Source organism: Stomoxys calcitrans, chromosome 2 (assembly GCF_963082655.1).
Source record: "Stomoxys calcitrans chromosome 2, idStoCalc2.1, whole genome shotgun sequence".
NCBI lineage: Eukaryota > Metazoa > Arthropoda > Insecta > Diptera > Muscidae > Stomoxys > Stomoxys calcitrans.
Genome location: NC_081553.1, coordinates 75,361,118 through 75,378,815, shown reverse-complemented (window position 1 = coordinate 75,378,815; position 17,698 = coordinate 75,361,118). Strand labels below are relative to the sequence as shown.

Here is a 17,698-nt window from a genome sequence, read left to right as displayed (position 1 = left end):
CCAAATAAAGACCGATCGCAGAGGTTAGCATGTCCGCCTATGACGCTGAACGCCTAGGTTCGAATCCTGGCGAGACCATCAGAAAAATTTTCAGTGGTGACTTTCCCCTCCTAATGCTGGCAACATTTGTGAGGTACTATGCCATGTAAAACTTCTCTCCAAAGAGGTGTCGCACTACGGCACGCCGTTCGGACTTGGCTATAAAAGGGAGACTCCTTATCATTGAGCTTAAACTTGAATCGGACTGCACTCATTGATATGTGAGAAGTTTGCCCCTGTTTCTTAGTGGAATGTTCATAGGCAAAATTTGCAATTTGCATTGATCATTTTGGCAAATATATCCAATACCGATCTAGAACATATAGGACACGGATGTCGAGAAGCCTAACATAAGTCACTGTGTCAAATTTCAGCAAAATCGGATAATACTTGGGCCTTTTATGGGGCCAAGACCTTAAATCGAGAGATCGGTCTATATGACAGCTATATCCTAATCTAGACCGATTTGGGCCATCTTCAAGAAGGGTATCGAGGGTCCTAACTTAACTCACTGTCCTAAATTTCGGTGAAATCGGACAAAAAATACATTTTTTATGGGCCGAAAACTCGGGTTGGGCTATCGAGAGATCGGACTATACGGCAGCTATATCCAAATCTGAAACGATCTTGGCCCAAATTTCAACGTAATCGGACAATAAAAGCGCCTTTTATGGGCGCAAAGCCCTTAAATCGAGAGATCGGACTATATGGCAGCTATATCCAAATCTGGACCGATCGGAGCCATATTAAAAAAAAAAATTTCGATGGACCCAACACAACCCACTGTCCAAAATATATGAGTCCTAGGTCTTAACTCGAGAGATCGGTTTATATGGAGGCTATATCCAAATCTGAACCGATCAAAATCTGAGCCCCCATATAAACCGATCTCCGATTTGACTTCATGAGCCCTGGAAGGCGCAATATTCGTCCGATTTGGCTGAAATTTTGCACTTAGTGTTCTGTTATGACTTCCAGCAACTGTGCCAAGTACTGCCTAAATCGGTTTATAACCCGATATAGCTCCCATATAAACTGATCTCCCGATTTGCCTTTTTTAGTCCTTACAAGCCCCAATTTTAGATCGATTTGGCTGAAATTTTGCATGTAGTGTTCTGCTAAGACTTCCAACGCCAAGTACGGTCCGAATCGGTCTTTAACCTGATATAGCTCCCATATAATCCGATATCCCGATTTGTATTCTTGAACCCCTGGAAGTTGTCCGATTCACCTAAAATTTTGAGGATTGCCTTCAGTTACGACTTCCAACAACTGTGCCAAGTACGGTCCAAATCGGTCTATAATCTGATATAGCTCCCATATAAACCGGTTTCTCGATTATCCATGTTCGGTTCTTAGAAGCTTCAATTTTTGCTGACAGTTTTTTTTGCAGAAAGTTTGGTTTGTAGAATAAAATTATGCCCTTCAACTATTTTGCATACATTTTTAGCAGAATCCATGGTGGTGGGTTACCGAGATTCGGGGCGGTCGAACTTAGCACGCTTTTACTTTTTTTTCGGTTATAACCGAAGAAATAGTTCATTTTAAACTTTATTGGGTAGAAAACATTTCGATTGGGAGACTTAAGAAGCAACAATCAGCTCTCATGGCAAAAACCTAGTAAAATATGTGCGGTAAGGTGACCCACTGGGATCCATTTAAGGGTTAATCAGTGCTCGTACAGCAGAAATGATTTGCGAGATAAGGATCAAATTTGGAAAACTTTTTAAGAAATTCATCCTGTACCGAATGGTGTCAGTTGTTCTATGCCGCCATCAGCAGGTTTTTGTCGGTTCCAAGGAAAACAAATAATTGTGAAAAATACCTGAGTTTAATGCTTCACATTTTGGTTAAATTTTTTAACTTCATTCTACACTGGGTACTATAAAAACGTATGCTAAGCATTAAAAAACATTTTGTCTGCTAGTGTAAGCATCGAATATTCAACTGCAATTTACGCTTAAATTTTTCTTCAATGAACTCTTTGACAAGCAGATACAGTAATACCTCGATTTCAGTCGTATCGTTTAATGTCGTTTCGATTTACTACGTCTCAGAAGTTTGGCTGTTTTCGTTGTTTATTTGCTTCGTGAATACAAGGAATCGCAATATTGGTCGATATGCGTGTCTTAATATTCTTTCATTATTTGATTTGTGAAGGTAGGGGAATCCCACATTAGGGATTCGTGTTTGAAAAATGAATTCAACTAGTAAAGAACTATGTGGGAAAGTAAAGTTAAAAACTTTGCGCCGATGTATCCGTGGCAAAAAGGTTTTTAAGAGGACAGGAAAAAAGTCATTCAAAGGAAGACTTAAAGCTTGTTCGACGACCGTAACGAAAATTTCTTCGAGATGAAAAGTACGACAATACCGACTACAGAGAAACTGTAAATGATTCGATAATTGTTAAAAGGGCACAACCTCACAACATTTAGGTAAAAGGGAGGTAAGGTGGTTGAAAATTTTTTACTTAGAGGTCTGAATCTTATATACCCTCCACCATGGATCTCATTTGTCGAGTTCTATGCGGGGTATCTCTTTTTAGGCAAACAAAGAATATTGAATAAGAACTGTTATGCTATTGGAGCTATATCAAGTTATAGTTCGATTCGGATCATAAATGAATGCTGAACATTATAAAAGCCATTGTGTAATATTTCAGTTCATTCAGATAAGAATTGCGCCTTGTAGGGCCAAGAAGCAAAATCGGGAGATCGGTTTATATGGAAGCTATATAAATCTATTGATCGATTCAGACCATATTAGACACGTATGTTGAAGGTCATGAGAGAAGCCGTTGTACAAAATTTCTGTCAAATCGGATGAGAATTGCGCCCTCTAGAGGCTCAAGAAATCATGATCCCAGATCCGTTTATATGGCAGCTATATCAGGTTATGTACCGATTTGCGCTATACTTAGCACTGTTGTTCGAAGTCATAACAAAATACCTCGTGCAAAATTTCAGCCAAATCGAAGGACAATTGCGCGCTCAATTGGCTCAAGAAGTCAAGATCCAAGATCGGTTTATATGACAGCTATACCAGCTTTTGAACCGATTTGAATCATACCTAACGTAGGTATTTGAAGTGATACCAAAACGCCACGTGCAACATTTCAGTCAAATCGGATGAGATTTGCGCCCTCTAGAGGCTCAAGAAGTCATGACCCAAAATCGGTTTATATGGCAGCCAATTCAAAAAATTACCCGATTTGAACCATACCAAGCGCAATTGTTGGAAGTGATAGCAAAACACCACGTGCAAAATTTCAGTCAAATCTGACGAGAATTGCGCCCTCTAAAGGCTCAAGATGTCAAGACCCAAGATCGGTTTGGACCGATTTGGCCCATTTGCAATCCCAACCAACCTACACTAATAAAAAGTATTTGTGCAAAATTTCAAGCGGCTTGCTTTACTCCTTCGAATGTTAGCGTGCTTTCGACAGACTATACGGACGGACATGGCTAGATCGACTTAAAATGACATGACGATCAAGATTATATCTCAGCCAATTAAATTGGTGATTTTGACCTAGGAGTTTTTTGAATTTCGATTTACTTCGCGCTTTTGGAACCCATCACGCCGTAAATCGAGGAATTACTGTAGTTTTCAATTTGCCCCCTATTTTACTATTTTCAAACAGGGTTCATTGACTGTTCCCAAGCTGAAAATTTATTATGGTTTTTCCATTGATAAGGATGGCCGGCCCATATGATAATGACAAAGAAACAAGCCGCACACTCACACTGAACCACAGAATCAATGTTCGAATGTAAACAAAAAAGCGAAAAATTGTGATAAAGTCAAGAACTGATTAAGGCCAATTAAGTTTGGCCTATCAAAACAATGAAGGAAGAAATGATGTTCGATGTGCTCTCTCATTAGTCTTGTGTGGGGAGTGACAACTTGAAGACCTAGTGCTGCCGCTGACAGACACCGCCGAGTTGGGCAAATCGAAACGACAACATGAGAAGCAACATTCACATGACCTATGGTCTACAAATTGTTATAATTTCAATAATCATCATTGTGGATGAGATACAGACGCACCCTGTGGAGGGCGGCGTTTCGAATGTTAATGAATTTTATGGAAATTTAATTGAGACTAACCTCAATAGTTCAGTGGATCCATGTGAAGATTTCTATGCCTATGCTTGTGGCAATTGGCATAGAAGCTATAATGCGAGCAGTGAATACATTGACATGCCGGGTTATATGGATACGAAAGTCAATCAACAATTTCGCGGTCTTATGGAGCATCAGACGGATGCGAAATGGAAGAGTGGTGTGTATGGCAAAGCCAAGGATTTGTATGAATCATGTGAACAGTTGGATACTTTGGTTTTGAATTCCTTTCTAATGGGTTTGCATGAGGAGCTGGAGATGCAGTGGCCAATCTTTGCCTTGGAGGAGGGTGAATGGAAGAATATCTCACAATTCGATTGGCTGAGAGTCACAGCGGTGTTGCGAAGATATGGCTTGAATAATATCTTCATCACCCACAATGTAAATGTGAATCCGCGCAACAGTTCGGAATATTATCTGGAATTGGCTCAGCACCATGCCCACACCATTTTGGAGGCCGAAGATGTGGAGAATATTTTCTTGAATTTTGGTCTCAGCCATAATGAAAGTCATAGTCTGACCGAGGAGTTATTGCAATTTGAGAGGATACTCAATGAACTGGCCAAATATCAGGTTATCAATGAGACTGACAAAAAGAATTATGCGGATAATTTTCATATCTTAACACTTAAAGAACTGCAGGCTAGTGTGCCCCAAGTGGATTGGTTAAAATATTTTCAAATAGTACTCAACACCACGCAGGACTTGCAGCAGCTTAAAGTGCAAACATTTGCTTGGGATGCTAAATTTTTTGCCAATCTCAAGGATCATTTGGATGGCTATGGCAATGATACCATAGCCTATTATCTGATGTTGAAATTTATGTATCATGTTAATGGCGATTTGCCACATAGGAAACAAAGAAACTGCATTCGTTATCTGAGAAGTTTTATGCCTGTCTTCATGAATTTCCTATATGAGGAGCATTACTTCAAGGATAAACGTGTGGCTATGGAAAAAAGTCTCAATAAAATGTTCAACAACCTAAAGAAATCCTTTGAATCCCTGGTGGAGGAGAATCACTTGAAGTTGAATAAAAAGGAGCAACATTTTATTCTCAAAGAATTGCATGGTATGCAATTGAAAGTGGGCAACTTGCCTCGCAATTGTACTGAGCACTACGTGGAGGCATTTTATCAAACTCTTAGCATAAATCGCAGTGATTTTGTACAATCCCATTTGAATATCTTAAGATTTACCAATCAGTTGCATTACAAAAATCTCAAGGCCAACAATGCCAGTGTAGCTGAAAAGGTCTACAATTTGGATGCCACCACCCAGAGTTCCTCGTCGCCAGTGAAAATATTTGAAAATGCCATTCTTATACCCCACGGCTATCTACAATTACCTCTGTATGATCTAAAACTTAGCCATATACATCAGTATTCCTTGTTGGGTGTTATACTGGCCCATGAAATTATCCATGCCTATGATCTGTTTCACATAGTCTATGATTATAGAAGCAATTATGATTATCTGGGCTCTCAGGTGGGCCATCACTACACTCCACATATGCATTGTTTTGCCAATAGTCCCACCGAAATTATTTCCGAAAATATTGCCGATGTTTCTGGCTTACGCATGGCTTATCACTTCTATAGAACTTTAGAGGAAGATCTGGAATTTCCTCTATTCCACTTAACCAAAGACCAGTATTTCTTTGTTAATTCTGTGCAGTTTTTATGTGGCGATTTAAAACAAATTTCTGATTTAGCTTTGGAGACCACTGATTTAGGTCATGATATGCATGATCTTAGAGTAAGAAGGAATTGGTCGAAATTTCAAGAATTTTCTTTGGCTTTTAATTGTTCGCCCAAATCGAATATGAGTGTGGGTGAAAAGCCTTGCAGGATATGGTGAGAGGAGTTAATGAGTGTTAAAAAAAAGTGTAATTTTTAAATGATTTGTAATGTTTTGAAATAAAGACTTGAAAAAGAAAATCATAAAATTAAGAATTTTTTTGATTGGTTTTAATAAAATGGGTGCATAGAGGATGTAAATTTTGACCATAGCGAAACACATGCAGCCGCAGGAAAATAATTAAAACACATTATGTTCGCCCAGAACAAACTTCGGATACCCACCACAGCCGATTTTTAACTATCAGCTACATCCACTTACACATATCTTCATGTGGAATATTTTAAGTGGCATTCTCCCCAAGGTAACTACCAGCGGCATAGATTTGGCAGAGCAGATTGAAGGCTCCACGTTTTGCACGGTGAATGAGGATGCCCCCACTAGGTTTACGAGGAGGTGCAGTAGCACGTCAGACATCTCCATTGCATCTCCTGATCTCCTGAGTGACGTAACCTGGCCAGCCGTCAATTTTTTGGGATCAGACCACCTCACCATTATGAGATTCTTTGCATTGACCCTGGGCTCTATTGTTAAGTCAATTCTTTGGGATCACACCACCTTACCATTAGAGGATTCTTTGCACTGACCCTACTAAACCCAGAATCAGACAGCTGAATCTGGAAATAAACAGGGTAGTCAAGGAACATAAGCGGAATTTGTGGCTGAAAAACTTGGAGTATTGTAACTTAGGTACCGCTTTAGGCAAACTGTGCTCTACTGTTAAGTCATTCACGAACCCCGGTAGACGGGATGACAGGACCTCAGTAACTATTGGCGACGTAACTGTGACTGAACCGAAGAGATGTGCCAGGGTTAGGATGAGAGCCATTCGTTGCATCCGTGGTCTTCAGCCATCACAATTTACTATGGACGAAGTTACAAATGTCATCCGTGGCACCAAGTCATCCAAGTCGTTGGTCCCCGACAGAAACTCTACACTGATGCTGAAGAATCTGCATCAACCTGGAGTCGAGTACCTTACAACTGTCCTCAACCTGTCTTTGAACTTTCTTATTGTACCCGATGTCTGGAAGATGGAAAGAGTGATCCCGCTACTAAAGCCTGAAAAGGATCCGAGTTGAAGAATTTCCATTCGCCGAACACCATCATGGATGCCTGGAAGATGGAAAGAGTGACCCCGCTACTGAAGCCTGGAAAGGATCCGAGTAAGGGAAAGTCGTACAGGGACCACTTGAGGGACCACTCCTCCCGAGCCTCGTTGGAGAATTTCCATTCGCCGAACATCAGCATGGATTTCGAAAACTGCATGCCATAACTGCACACATTTCCCGTAGCTTCAATCAGCCCAGGCCATGTGATAGGACAATCCTCAACATGTCTTTGAATATTCTTATAGTACCCGATGTCTGGAAGACGGAAAGAGTGATCCCGCTTGAGGAACCACTCCTTCCGAGCCTCGTTGGAGAATTTCCAGTCGCCGAGCATCAGCATGGATTTCCCTTAGCTTCAATCAGCCCAGGCCATGTGATAGGACGATCCTCAACCTGTCTTTGAACATTCTTAAATTACCCGATGTCTGGAAGATGGAAAGAGTGAACATTTCCCGTAGCTTCAATCAGCCCAGGCCATGTGATGGGACGATCCTCGTGGCACTGGACCAATTAAAGCCATTCGACAAGGTCAGCTATGCCAAACTATTTGAGGATATCGCCAATTCGTTGCGAATTATCTGTGTGGTCATTTGTGGAAATTAGCGATAAGAAGTCGAAGCATCGTAGAGTGAAACAGAGAGTTCCCCAACGCGTGGTGATATCTTCGTCACTTTTTAACCTCTACCAATCCTCAATTTCACCTCTAGATGGCATAGAGATCGTATCTTAAGCGATCAATGCATCACGCCCCCGACCACATCTGCGATTGTTTGAACATTTACCTCAACGAACTTATCTCTTATTTCCTGGATCTGGATCTGGATACTCAACAGAATCAAGCAGAAAGATAGAACAAACACACTGCTATAACAAAAACCAGTAAGCAAAGGCAAAAGTCGGGCGGTGCCGACTGTATAATACAATACCCCATAAGTACAAAGTGAGAGCTATATCTAACTTTGAACTAGTTTAATGGACCTCGACGGATGTTTTTAGATAGGTTATTGAAAAATCCGTATCAAATTTCGAGCAAATATGTTCCAATTGTAATAACTACGGTTGACAAATGACAACATTATTGCAAATTTCCCTAAATCTGACGAACGTATATATGGGAGCTATATCTAAATCTGAACGGATTTGGACCAAACTTCTTAGACACTGTGGTAGTCGTTAAGGAATGCGTTGTGCAAAATTTTGCCATGATTGGTCAATAAATGCGCTTGCAGTGGCTCTGGGAGTGAAAATCGGGGGATATATATATGAGAGCTATAACTGAATCTGAATTGATTTCTATAAAATGACGAGAGTCATAAAAAAATATTTGTTGCCAAATTTCGAGAGAATCGGTTACCAAATGAGCACATTATTGCAATGTTTTTGAAAATCGGACGAACATATATATGGGAGCTACATCCAAATCTGAACGGTTATTTTTTTAATCTCAATAGGCTTCGTCTCTTGACTAAAAAAATGACTTTGCTAAATTTGAAGACGATCGGATGAAAATTGCGACCTGTAGGTTGTATACAAATTAACATGGAGAGTCGAACAGACAGATGGACATAACTATATCGAATCAGAAAGTGAACTGAGTCGATTGTTATCAATCTCTCTTCCTTCTGGGTGTTACAAACAAATGCACTAGCCTATAACACCCTGTACCATTGGGGTTATGTAGGATATAACAACAACATTATCCCTGGTTTGGAACCATCCGTATGGAACTAGACGACCAGGTGGGTTTTGGGTGTACTCTGAATCACTTGGGCTGTTCACATCCAGGAGCTTAGTCGACCACTGTAGTGTATGTGTCAAAAAGAGATCCTTGCAATTAAAGAAGTGGTGAAATGGCTAAAATGTAATGTCATAACGACGATTGACATAAATATATTCTCAGACTGCGAGGCAGCCAGGGGGTTTGTAAACATTCTAAAATTATGTGGCCTAATCTAGACTTTAAGTGGTCTACATCTTTGCTGTCACTGGCTAGAACAGACGCCTCAGTCATGGAGTCCATTGTGACAGGTCAATGTCTGATCGGAAAACATGCTAACAGACTGAAGGTTGCCAGCAACGATTTTTGCAGAAGCTGTGAGGACCTCGAGGAAGAAGAGACTATAGAGCAGCTGCTGTGTGTGTATCCGACACTGGCAATCAGAAGGAGTTCCACTTTAGGTTCTTATTTCTTTGATAACTTGTTTGATTTAGGGGATGTGAACATTCGCAAGTTGTAGGGCTTTTTTGAGCATTCTGGATGGTTCAACGGAAGGAACCATAAGACATCTTTTTATACCCTACACCACCACTGTGGTACAGGGTATTATAAGTTTGTGCATTTGTTTGCAACGCTAAGAAGGTGAAGAGCTAGACCCATTGATAAGTGTACCGATCGACTCAGAACCCCTTTCTGATTCGATTTAGTCATGTGAGTCTGTGAGTCCATGTATTCTTGTAATCAAGGTGCAGATCGTATTTGTAGTCCAATCATCACGAAATTTTGCACATATTACTTTTTTGGCCCAATGACGAGAGCAATTGATTTTGGTAGAAATCCGTTCACATTTAAATATAGCTCCCATATATATGTATCGCCCGATTTCCACGTTAATGACCGCAGTAGCCACAATTTTCAACCGATATGCACAAAATTTGGCACCGATTGTTTTGTTACTGATTTTAACCTTTTTGCAAAATTTCATCACAATTGGTTTAGATTTAGATATAGCTCCCATATATATATATATATCGCCCGATTTTCACTTAAATGACCGTAGTAGGTTCAACTTTCAACCGATCTGCACAAAATTTGGCACGAATTGTTTTGTTACTGATCTTAACATATTTGTACAATTTCATCAAAATCGGTTCCGATTTAGATATAGCTCCCATATATATGTATCGTCCGTTTTGCACTTAAATGGCCGTAGTAGCTACAATTTTCAACCGATCTGCACAAAATTTGGCACGGATTGTTTTGTTATTGATTTTAACATATCTGCACTATTTCATCAAAATCGGTTCAGATTAAGATGTAGCTTCCATGTACATATATCGCCCGATTTCCACTTTAATGACCGCAGTAGCCACAATTTTCAACCGATCTGCACAAAATTTGGCACGAATTGTTTTATTACTGATCTTAACATATGCGCAGGATTTCATAAAAATCGGTTCAGATTTAGATATAGCTCCCATATATATATATCGCCCGATTTTCACTTAAATGACCGTAGTAGGTTCAACTTTCAACCGATCTGCACAAAATTTGGCACGAATTGTTTTGTTACTGATCTTAACATATTTGTACAATTTCATCAAAATCGGTTCCGATTTAGATATAGCTCCCATATATATGTATCGTCCGATTTGCACTTAAATGGCCGTAGTAGCTACAATTTTCAACCGATCTGCACAAAATTTGGCACGGATTGTTTTGTTATTGATCTTAACATATGTGCAGGATTTCATCAAAATCGGTTCAGATTTAGATATAGCTCCCATATATATGTATCGCCCGATTTGCACTTAAATGGCCGTAGAAACTACACTTTTGAACCGATATGCACAAAATTTGGCAAAATTCATCAAAATCGGTTCAGATTTGGATATAGCTCCCAAGTATTGGGTTGCCCAAAAAGTAATTGCGGGTTTTTCATATAGTCGGCGTTGACAAATATTTTCACAGCTTGTGACTCTGTAATTGCATTCTTTCTTCTGTCAGTTATCAGCTGTTACTTTTGAGTTGTTTTAGAAAAAAAGTGTAAAAAAAGTATATTTGATTAACGTTCATTCTAAGTTTTATAAAAAATGCATTTACTTTCTTTTAAAAAATCCGCAATTACTTTTTGGGAAACTCAATATATGTATCGCCCGATTTACACTTATAAGGCTGTAATAAACACAATTTGTAACCGATCTATTACTGATCTAAACATATCTGCGAGATTTTGATTCAAATTTAGATGTAGCACCCATACATGTTTATAGCCGGAATTGCACTTATATAGCCGTAGTAACAACAATTTTCAAACGATCTGTTTGAAAGTCGGTTCAGATTTAGATATCGCTCTCATATACATATATATTTATATATTGCCCGAATTTATGATTGTAGGGTATTTGTAGGGTATTATATAGTCGGCTCCGCCCGTCTTTTGCCTTTCCTTATTGGTTTCTCTTGTTCATGTGGTGTCACAATGGACGAAAACGTCTAAGTGAGTCTGATGGCAGACTGCCACTTAAATCTAACCTAAATCTTACCAACCGTTGCTATCCATATGCGTCATCCACCTTACATAGTACTTTGGTTTCTGCCTATATGGGGACCAAAAGGAACAAAAGAGGACGGCATATGTTTCAAAACAAAAACTTTTGTTTTTTTAGGACACTTTTCAACCTATGATTTGGCTTGGCTAAAATTAGTTTAGCTTTTATATGTTTTATTTTCTTGTCGAAGCTTGATGATGGTGGTCCCCATAAATTAAAACTCTAGTATCAATTGGTCAACTCAAGCCTTTAGACCCAAATCGAGTATTGTCTTCTGTAATGGAAACGTTAAAGGAAATGTGAACACACTTCACACAAATGAAGTAATTTTCCATTTCAATTGTCTCTAATAACACTGCCAGTTTACTCACTCACTCACTCACTCAATAACATAAAATTAACATCTAACATGGTGATTGCAGGCAAAAGAATTTTCAACAACTGGCCACTTAGAGGCAATAGTCGATATTGGCAAATGCAACCAACTCTTATTACTCTCATATCATGATTGAATAGATAAATCTTTGGCGATATTAAACCATTTATTTAAATTAATTGAACAGCTAGAGCTGGACATTTGCAGTTTCCTTGATTAGTATTAATTATAGACTTGGAGTAGTACTCCTCTGCCAGTCGATATGGCAGACCACATGGGATGTGTACTCGTACGAGTATGTTTAAAAAATACCCCTGAAGGCATTTAAACTGAAAACCATATACAAAACAAAAAAAAAAAACTAAATTCAAACTTATAACATAATACACATGTACAGCTAGTGTGAATAGCTAATGAAAAATGCCGTTGCTTGTTGGTTCAATTTGATAAAATTGTCTCCAATTTTATACCCCTTGCAGATGGAGGCTTGTTATTGGCAGCCCCAGCTGGGAATATTAATTGTAGGATTGGGAGAAATTAAACTTATAATGTCGCCGATGCCGTTGCCGTTGCTGTCGCCATTACGTGCCACAAGAAAAGTGCTGGAGTAGTGTCGCTCCCAGACCCATTTCATGCAACGCTGCATACACAAATTAATAGCAGTCAATGGAAATTTGTCTCCATGCTTTTTTTTTCGTCGTTGACTAATAAACTGTGATTATTATCATTATTATTACATACTACCATTACAATTATTTATTATTTTCCATTACAACGATTTTTGAGTTGTATTTTTTTCCAATCATTCTGGGACATACATTAAACTACATTGTGGCACATTTCTAAAGGGACAGAATTACTTTAGATGGATTTGCAGCATTTGGAAGTTAGAATAAGTTTTTTCTTAAAAATATTTGTAATTTTTATACACTCCACCATAGGATGGGGGTAAACTAATTTCGTCACTCTGTTTGTAACACCTCGAAATATGCGTCTGAGACCCCATAATGTATATATATTCTTGATCGTCATGACATTAAATGTCGATCTAGCCATGTCCGTCCGTCTGTCTGTGGAAAGCACGCTAACTTTCGAAGGAGTAAAGCTAGCTGCTTGAAATTTTTGCACAAATACTTCATATGATATCCAACAACTGTCGGTTCATAACCTAATATAGCTGTCATATAAACAGATCTGGCAATTCCTATCCGATTTGGCTGAAATTTTGCATGACGTATTTTATTCTTTCTTTCAACAACCGTGTCATATAAGGTTCAAATCGGTTCATAACCTGATATAGCTGCCATATAAACCGATCTGGGATCTTGACTTCTTAAGCAAATATTGTCCGATTTGCCTGAAATTTTGTACGTCGGATTCTCTCATGACCATCAACATATCTGTTTATTATGGTCTGAATCGGTCTATAGCCTGCTACAGCTCCCATATAAATCGATCTCTCTATTTTACTTCTTGAGCCCCCAAAGGGCGCAATTCTTATTCGAATTGGCTGACATATTACACAGGTCTCCAACATATAATTTAATTGTGGTCCAAACCGGACCTTACCTTGCTATCGCTCTAATAACAGAGCAAATCTTTTCTTATATACTTTTTTGCCTAAGAAGAGATGCCGGGAAAAGAACTCGACAAATACGATCCATGGTGGAGGGTATAGAAGATTCGGCCTGGCCGAATTTAGCACGCGTTTACTTGTTTTAATTACTCCTAGTGTATAGATGTGATTTTGAATTTATGAAAATGTGTATGACGGTCCTTAGATTGTTATAGGAGAAAAAATGGTTATATTGCGTCATTTACAAACAAATAATTTATTATTGTTTATTAATTGTTTTCGAATATTGTCACCGTCACTAAAATACACCACAATTAAGGTAGAATTATGAATTTACTCAGATACAACAATTGGCTGACTATATGAAGGATTGATGATTAATTCATTATGTGTAGAATAATTTGTTATAATTCGTTTACAGTAATTGAAAATATTGATATTGTGGTTTTGTATGGAGAAATTTGAAAAGTTCTGATATCACGTAAAGTGTTATACTATAGAAGCATTTTCCAGTATTTAGATAATGGGTGAGGTGAAAAATTTTTATGACATTTTACCATTGACATACAGATTAAGTGTGAGGCAGCCACTACGGCTATGAGACTTAAGACGATGGGAGAATGGTTAGAGCATAGTAGTAGGTCATACTACGTGAGGGGGTCTACATAGAGAATCCAGGGACTGATATCTGGTTTTAGACTGCCTGACCATAATACGGTGCTGCAGGCAGAAATACGAGCGATCACGGAATACGTGAGGTGGTGTGGTGTTTACGCGAGGACATCGAGTGTGAACATCTTTACGGCAAGTAAACTGACCATCAGGGCAATAACAACCAGGACACTAAGATCTCGAACAGTCTTGGAGTGTTAGAAGGAGATTAACGCCTTCTCTGAGAATGGCACGATCCGCACCGTTTGGGTGCCGGGCCATAGCGCAGTAAGGGGGAATGATAAAGCAGACAAATTGGCAGTGAAGGCTAGAGGACTGCCGTCAATAAACTTGGTTGAACCTAAGCCTTTCAGGTCGACGCATTCCGAGTTAAGGGCGTGGGCTACGAACGCGAAACGAAGTAGCGAAATGGTAGGACGAGATCCGGATCGTAAAAAGACGAGGCTATTACTGGAAGGAATAAAAAGGAGGTCAGTATAGCTTTCGACATCATAACAGGACACATAGGACTGCGAGCTCGCTTATGCAGAATCGGTGCGGCAAGTGATAGCATGTGTAGGCCATGTGGGAAAGATGGTGAGACGTTGGAACATTTTCTATATCATTGCCCGGCTTTCGCGGCCAACAGGCACCGGTACTTAGGTGTGGTATGAAAAACAATTAAAGATTTTGTAAGTAGCACGGAATTCCAAAACACCCCTAAATCGGACACATACATTTACCGAGACCATTGCAATATGGGACTCAAATGAAAGTTATTTGCGAGTAGAATACGAATCTGATATCCTTATGTGGGACCAAGGATTTGGGGAGCCGCGACTTCCCACTTTCGGGACCAATTTTCTGGTGGTCTACCCCTCAAATAAAGGCATTAGGTAGTAGAATACGAATCTGATATCCAAATGTAGGACGATGTATATGGGGCATCGCCGCCCCCTTCTCAAAACACCGTCCAAAGAATACAAATTTGTCGACCATGGCAATATTGGGCTCAAACAAAAGGTATTTGAGATTAGAAAACGAATTTGATAACCAATTTTGGGACCAAGTGTTTCGGGACGCCTCATCGCATAAACTCTCCTTAAACCAATGGCAATAGTGACCGATGCTGATATTATTTTCAGGGCCAAGTGTCTGAGGGACCACCTCCCAAAATCCCCATGAGAATATCGGGCTCAAATAAAGTCTCTTAAGAATGGAGAAAATCTAATATCCAAACTTAAATGGCCCTAAGCCCTCCGAGCGAATTCATAGATCAATAAAGATAATACGAGATTCAGATAAAGGCATTTATATTGTTATACTGTTAACCAAGCTAAAAGATCTTTAATTGTCAAAAATAAATATTCAAAGAATAATTGTATTCCATAGGTTGTAAAAGAAGGTGAAGGCCGGGTTCTGCTAGTTCCCTAAAAACCTCAACAACAATTCAATTTCAAATTCCAACAGCTTAATGGCAATAAACACTCGACCTGGTTGTATAACATACCGGGTTAAGTCCGATGCTTTTATTCATCATTATAGTGGCTTTCATTCACATGGGTCACTAATGCATGACAGACAATTACTGACTCTTCACTCAAGCACGTGACATATCATTATGTCCATGCCCAAAAAGCCAAAAGCCCCAAATGTCCCATACTCAATAAAAATAAAATACTCATGCTTGACTGGTATAATATCACCACTCTACAGCTAATTGATGGAATTCTTCATGGGGGGAGTAGGGAGGTTTACGAAGGGGATAAAACTCATTATTCTGTCTCAGAACTATACAGTTGTCATCGAGAATTAAACCAATTTTTTCTGCTTTTGGCGTTTTAATTCTTGTTTCTTTTTTTATTCTTCGCAGATGTCACTTAAACATTTAATTGTGTCAACGAGCGAGCACTTGCCGACAATTGTCAGATAAATTGCAATGCATTCATTCACTAGATCAGTCATTTATTCAATAACTCTTGGTTTTTATCCACTTCCATTTTCTGTTTGTCATTATAGTCCGAAATGAGAAAAAAACATCAAGAGAATACAAAAACGTTGTTTTATTTGTATGGATTCATTCTTTTTGTCCTAACATATGGCTTAATACCTTTTCAACATACATTTGCATAAGTGTGCACACATACATACATACAACCAACATAAATACATGCATTCAACATACACATATATATTCCCTACAAAAATTTTTTTTAAAATTTTCGAAGAGCGTTCCTCTTAGCGATGAATAAAACAATCTTCAGGATGATTTTTACGCAATTGTTCTTCCGTATGAGTGGCAAAGTACTCCTCTACGTAACATTGGGCAATCTATTGCATGTGCCGTTGTCTATGCAACTCTTCGCGGCGTTTCTCTTACAACCCATTGCGTTATAATCGTCAATATGACTCGTTAAACACTCTTCTTACGATATCATTGGACAACCATAGCGTGTGCGGAAGATTTACCAACTCTTCGCGATGATTATTATTCAACCCACTGCGATATAATCGTCCAGAAGATTAGTTTATAAATCGCTTGAGTTAACTGTCGCGATTTAAGTTTCTTTTTAATTGTTACGTTTTCAATAAATCTTGATATGAATTTTAAGAACTTTCAAGCGAATAACGTGCAACTCTTTTTAAACAATATTTAATATATATTCCAAAACACAAATATGTTAATCGTCCAGGCGAGTAATGTGCAACTCTTCTAGAAGTGTTTTATAAATCTTCCAAAACACTTCTAGAAGAGTGTTTTCTAAATCTTCCAAAACACTAATTTGTTACTCGTCCACACGATACTTTCGTGATTCTAAATCTTCCAAGACTCTTCTGTTTTACTCTTTAGCAATTCATATGAAAGACTCGCGGAACACTCTTCCAGAAGATTCGTCTATGACTCTTAGACGGGCTCGTCTTCCTTCATCCAGAAGATTCGCGGAAGATTGTTTGGTGATCGAAAATGTTTGCAGGGTTCTACATTCGTACTAATATAACTACAACATTTAAGTCATCCATTCATGTTTGGAGATGCATGGCTGTGTTGGTTTTTTATCTTCTCGATAATTTTCAATATGGGTCAGTCGGTGCATGTCATCCATTTGTGAAGCCAAATGTTACCTGAGGTCATGTGTCCTTTTTAGTAAATCTTCCATTTTAATATTTCAAATTCAGCATGGATTTTGTTAAGGTTTTTATTTGTGTTGTCCTACCAAATAAAGAGAAGCACTTAAATTTGGGGTAGGTGGATTTTTAGTTACCTGTCAATATTATAAATTGACAGCTTGAAATACAGGATGAAATGAAATAGTTGAAAGGGAAGAGCTTTCCACAATGTTTCCAAAAATTTTTAATTTTGCCTAAATAGTTATATTTCAACTTGAAAAGTGGGGTTAGGTTAGATTAGGTTTTCGTCCATTGTGATACCACAGGAACAGAAGAAGGAAGATGCATTCTAGTTTCTTCCGTTGAACCATTAAGATCGCATTAAAAAGCCCAATAACTTGCGAATGTTCACATCCGCCAAATCAGACAGGTTATCAAAGAAATAAGAATCTAAAGTGGAACTGCTTCTAACTTCTAGTGCGGGACACACACACAGAAGGTTGGTGGGGTAAGGAAAGTTAATACTACTCTGACTAAAGAAGGTTAGGTCCTTCCTCTGAAACAAATCCAGCAAATTTCATC

At 38.7% G+C, this 17,698-nt stretch overlaps 2 protein-coding genes across 9 annotated transcripts in view; one reads left to right on the top strand and one right to left on the bottom strand.

The window, feature by feature from the left end:
- LOC106083468 (ankyrin repeat domain-containing protein 50) overlaps window positions 1-17,698 on the bottom strand; it is a 266,226-nt gene that overhangs the window by 99,094 nt on the left and 149,434 nt on the right. The window lies entirely within an intron of this gene.
- LOC106083469 (phosphate-regulating neutral endopeptidase PHEX) lies at window positions 4,006-15,941 on the top strand. The gene is made up of 2 exons (XM_013246509.2): window positions 4,006-5,922; window positions 15,882-15,941. The coding sequence occupies exons 1-2, from the start codon at window positions 4,006-4,008 to the stop codon at window positions 15,939-15,941; spliced, it is 1,977 nt and encodes a 658-aa protein (XP_013101963.2).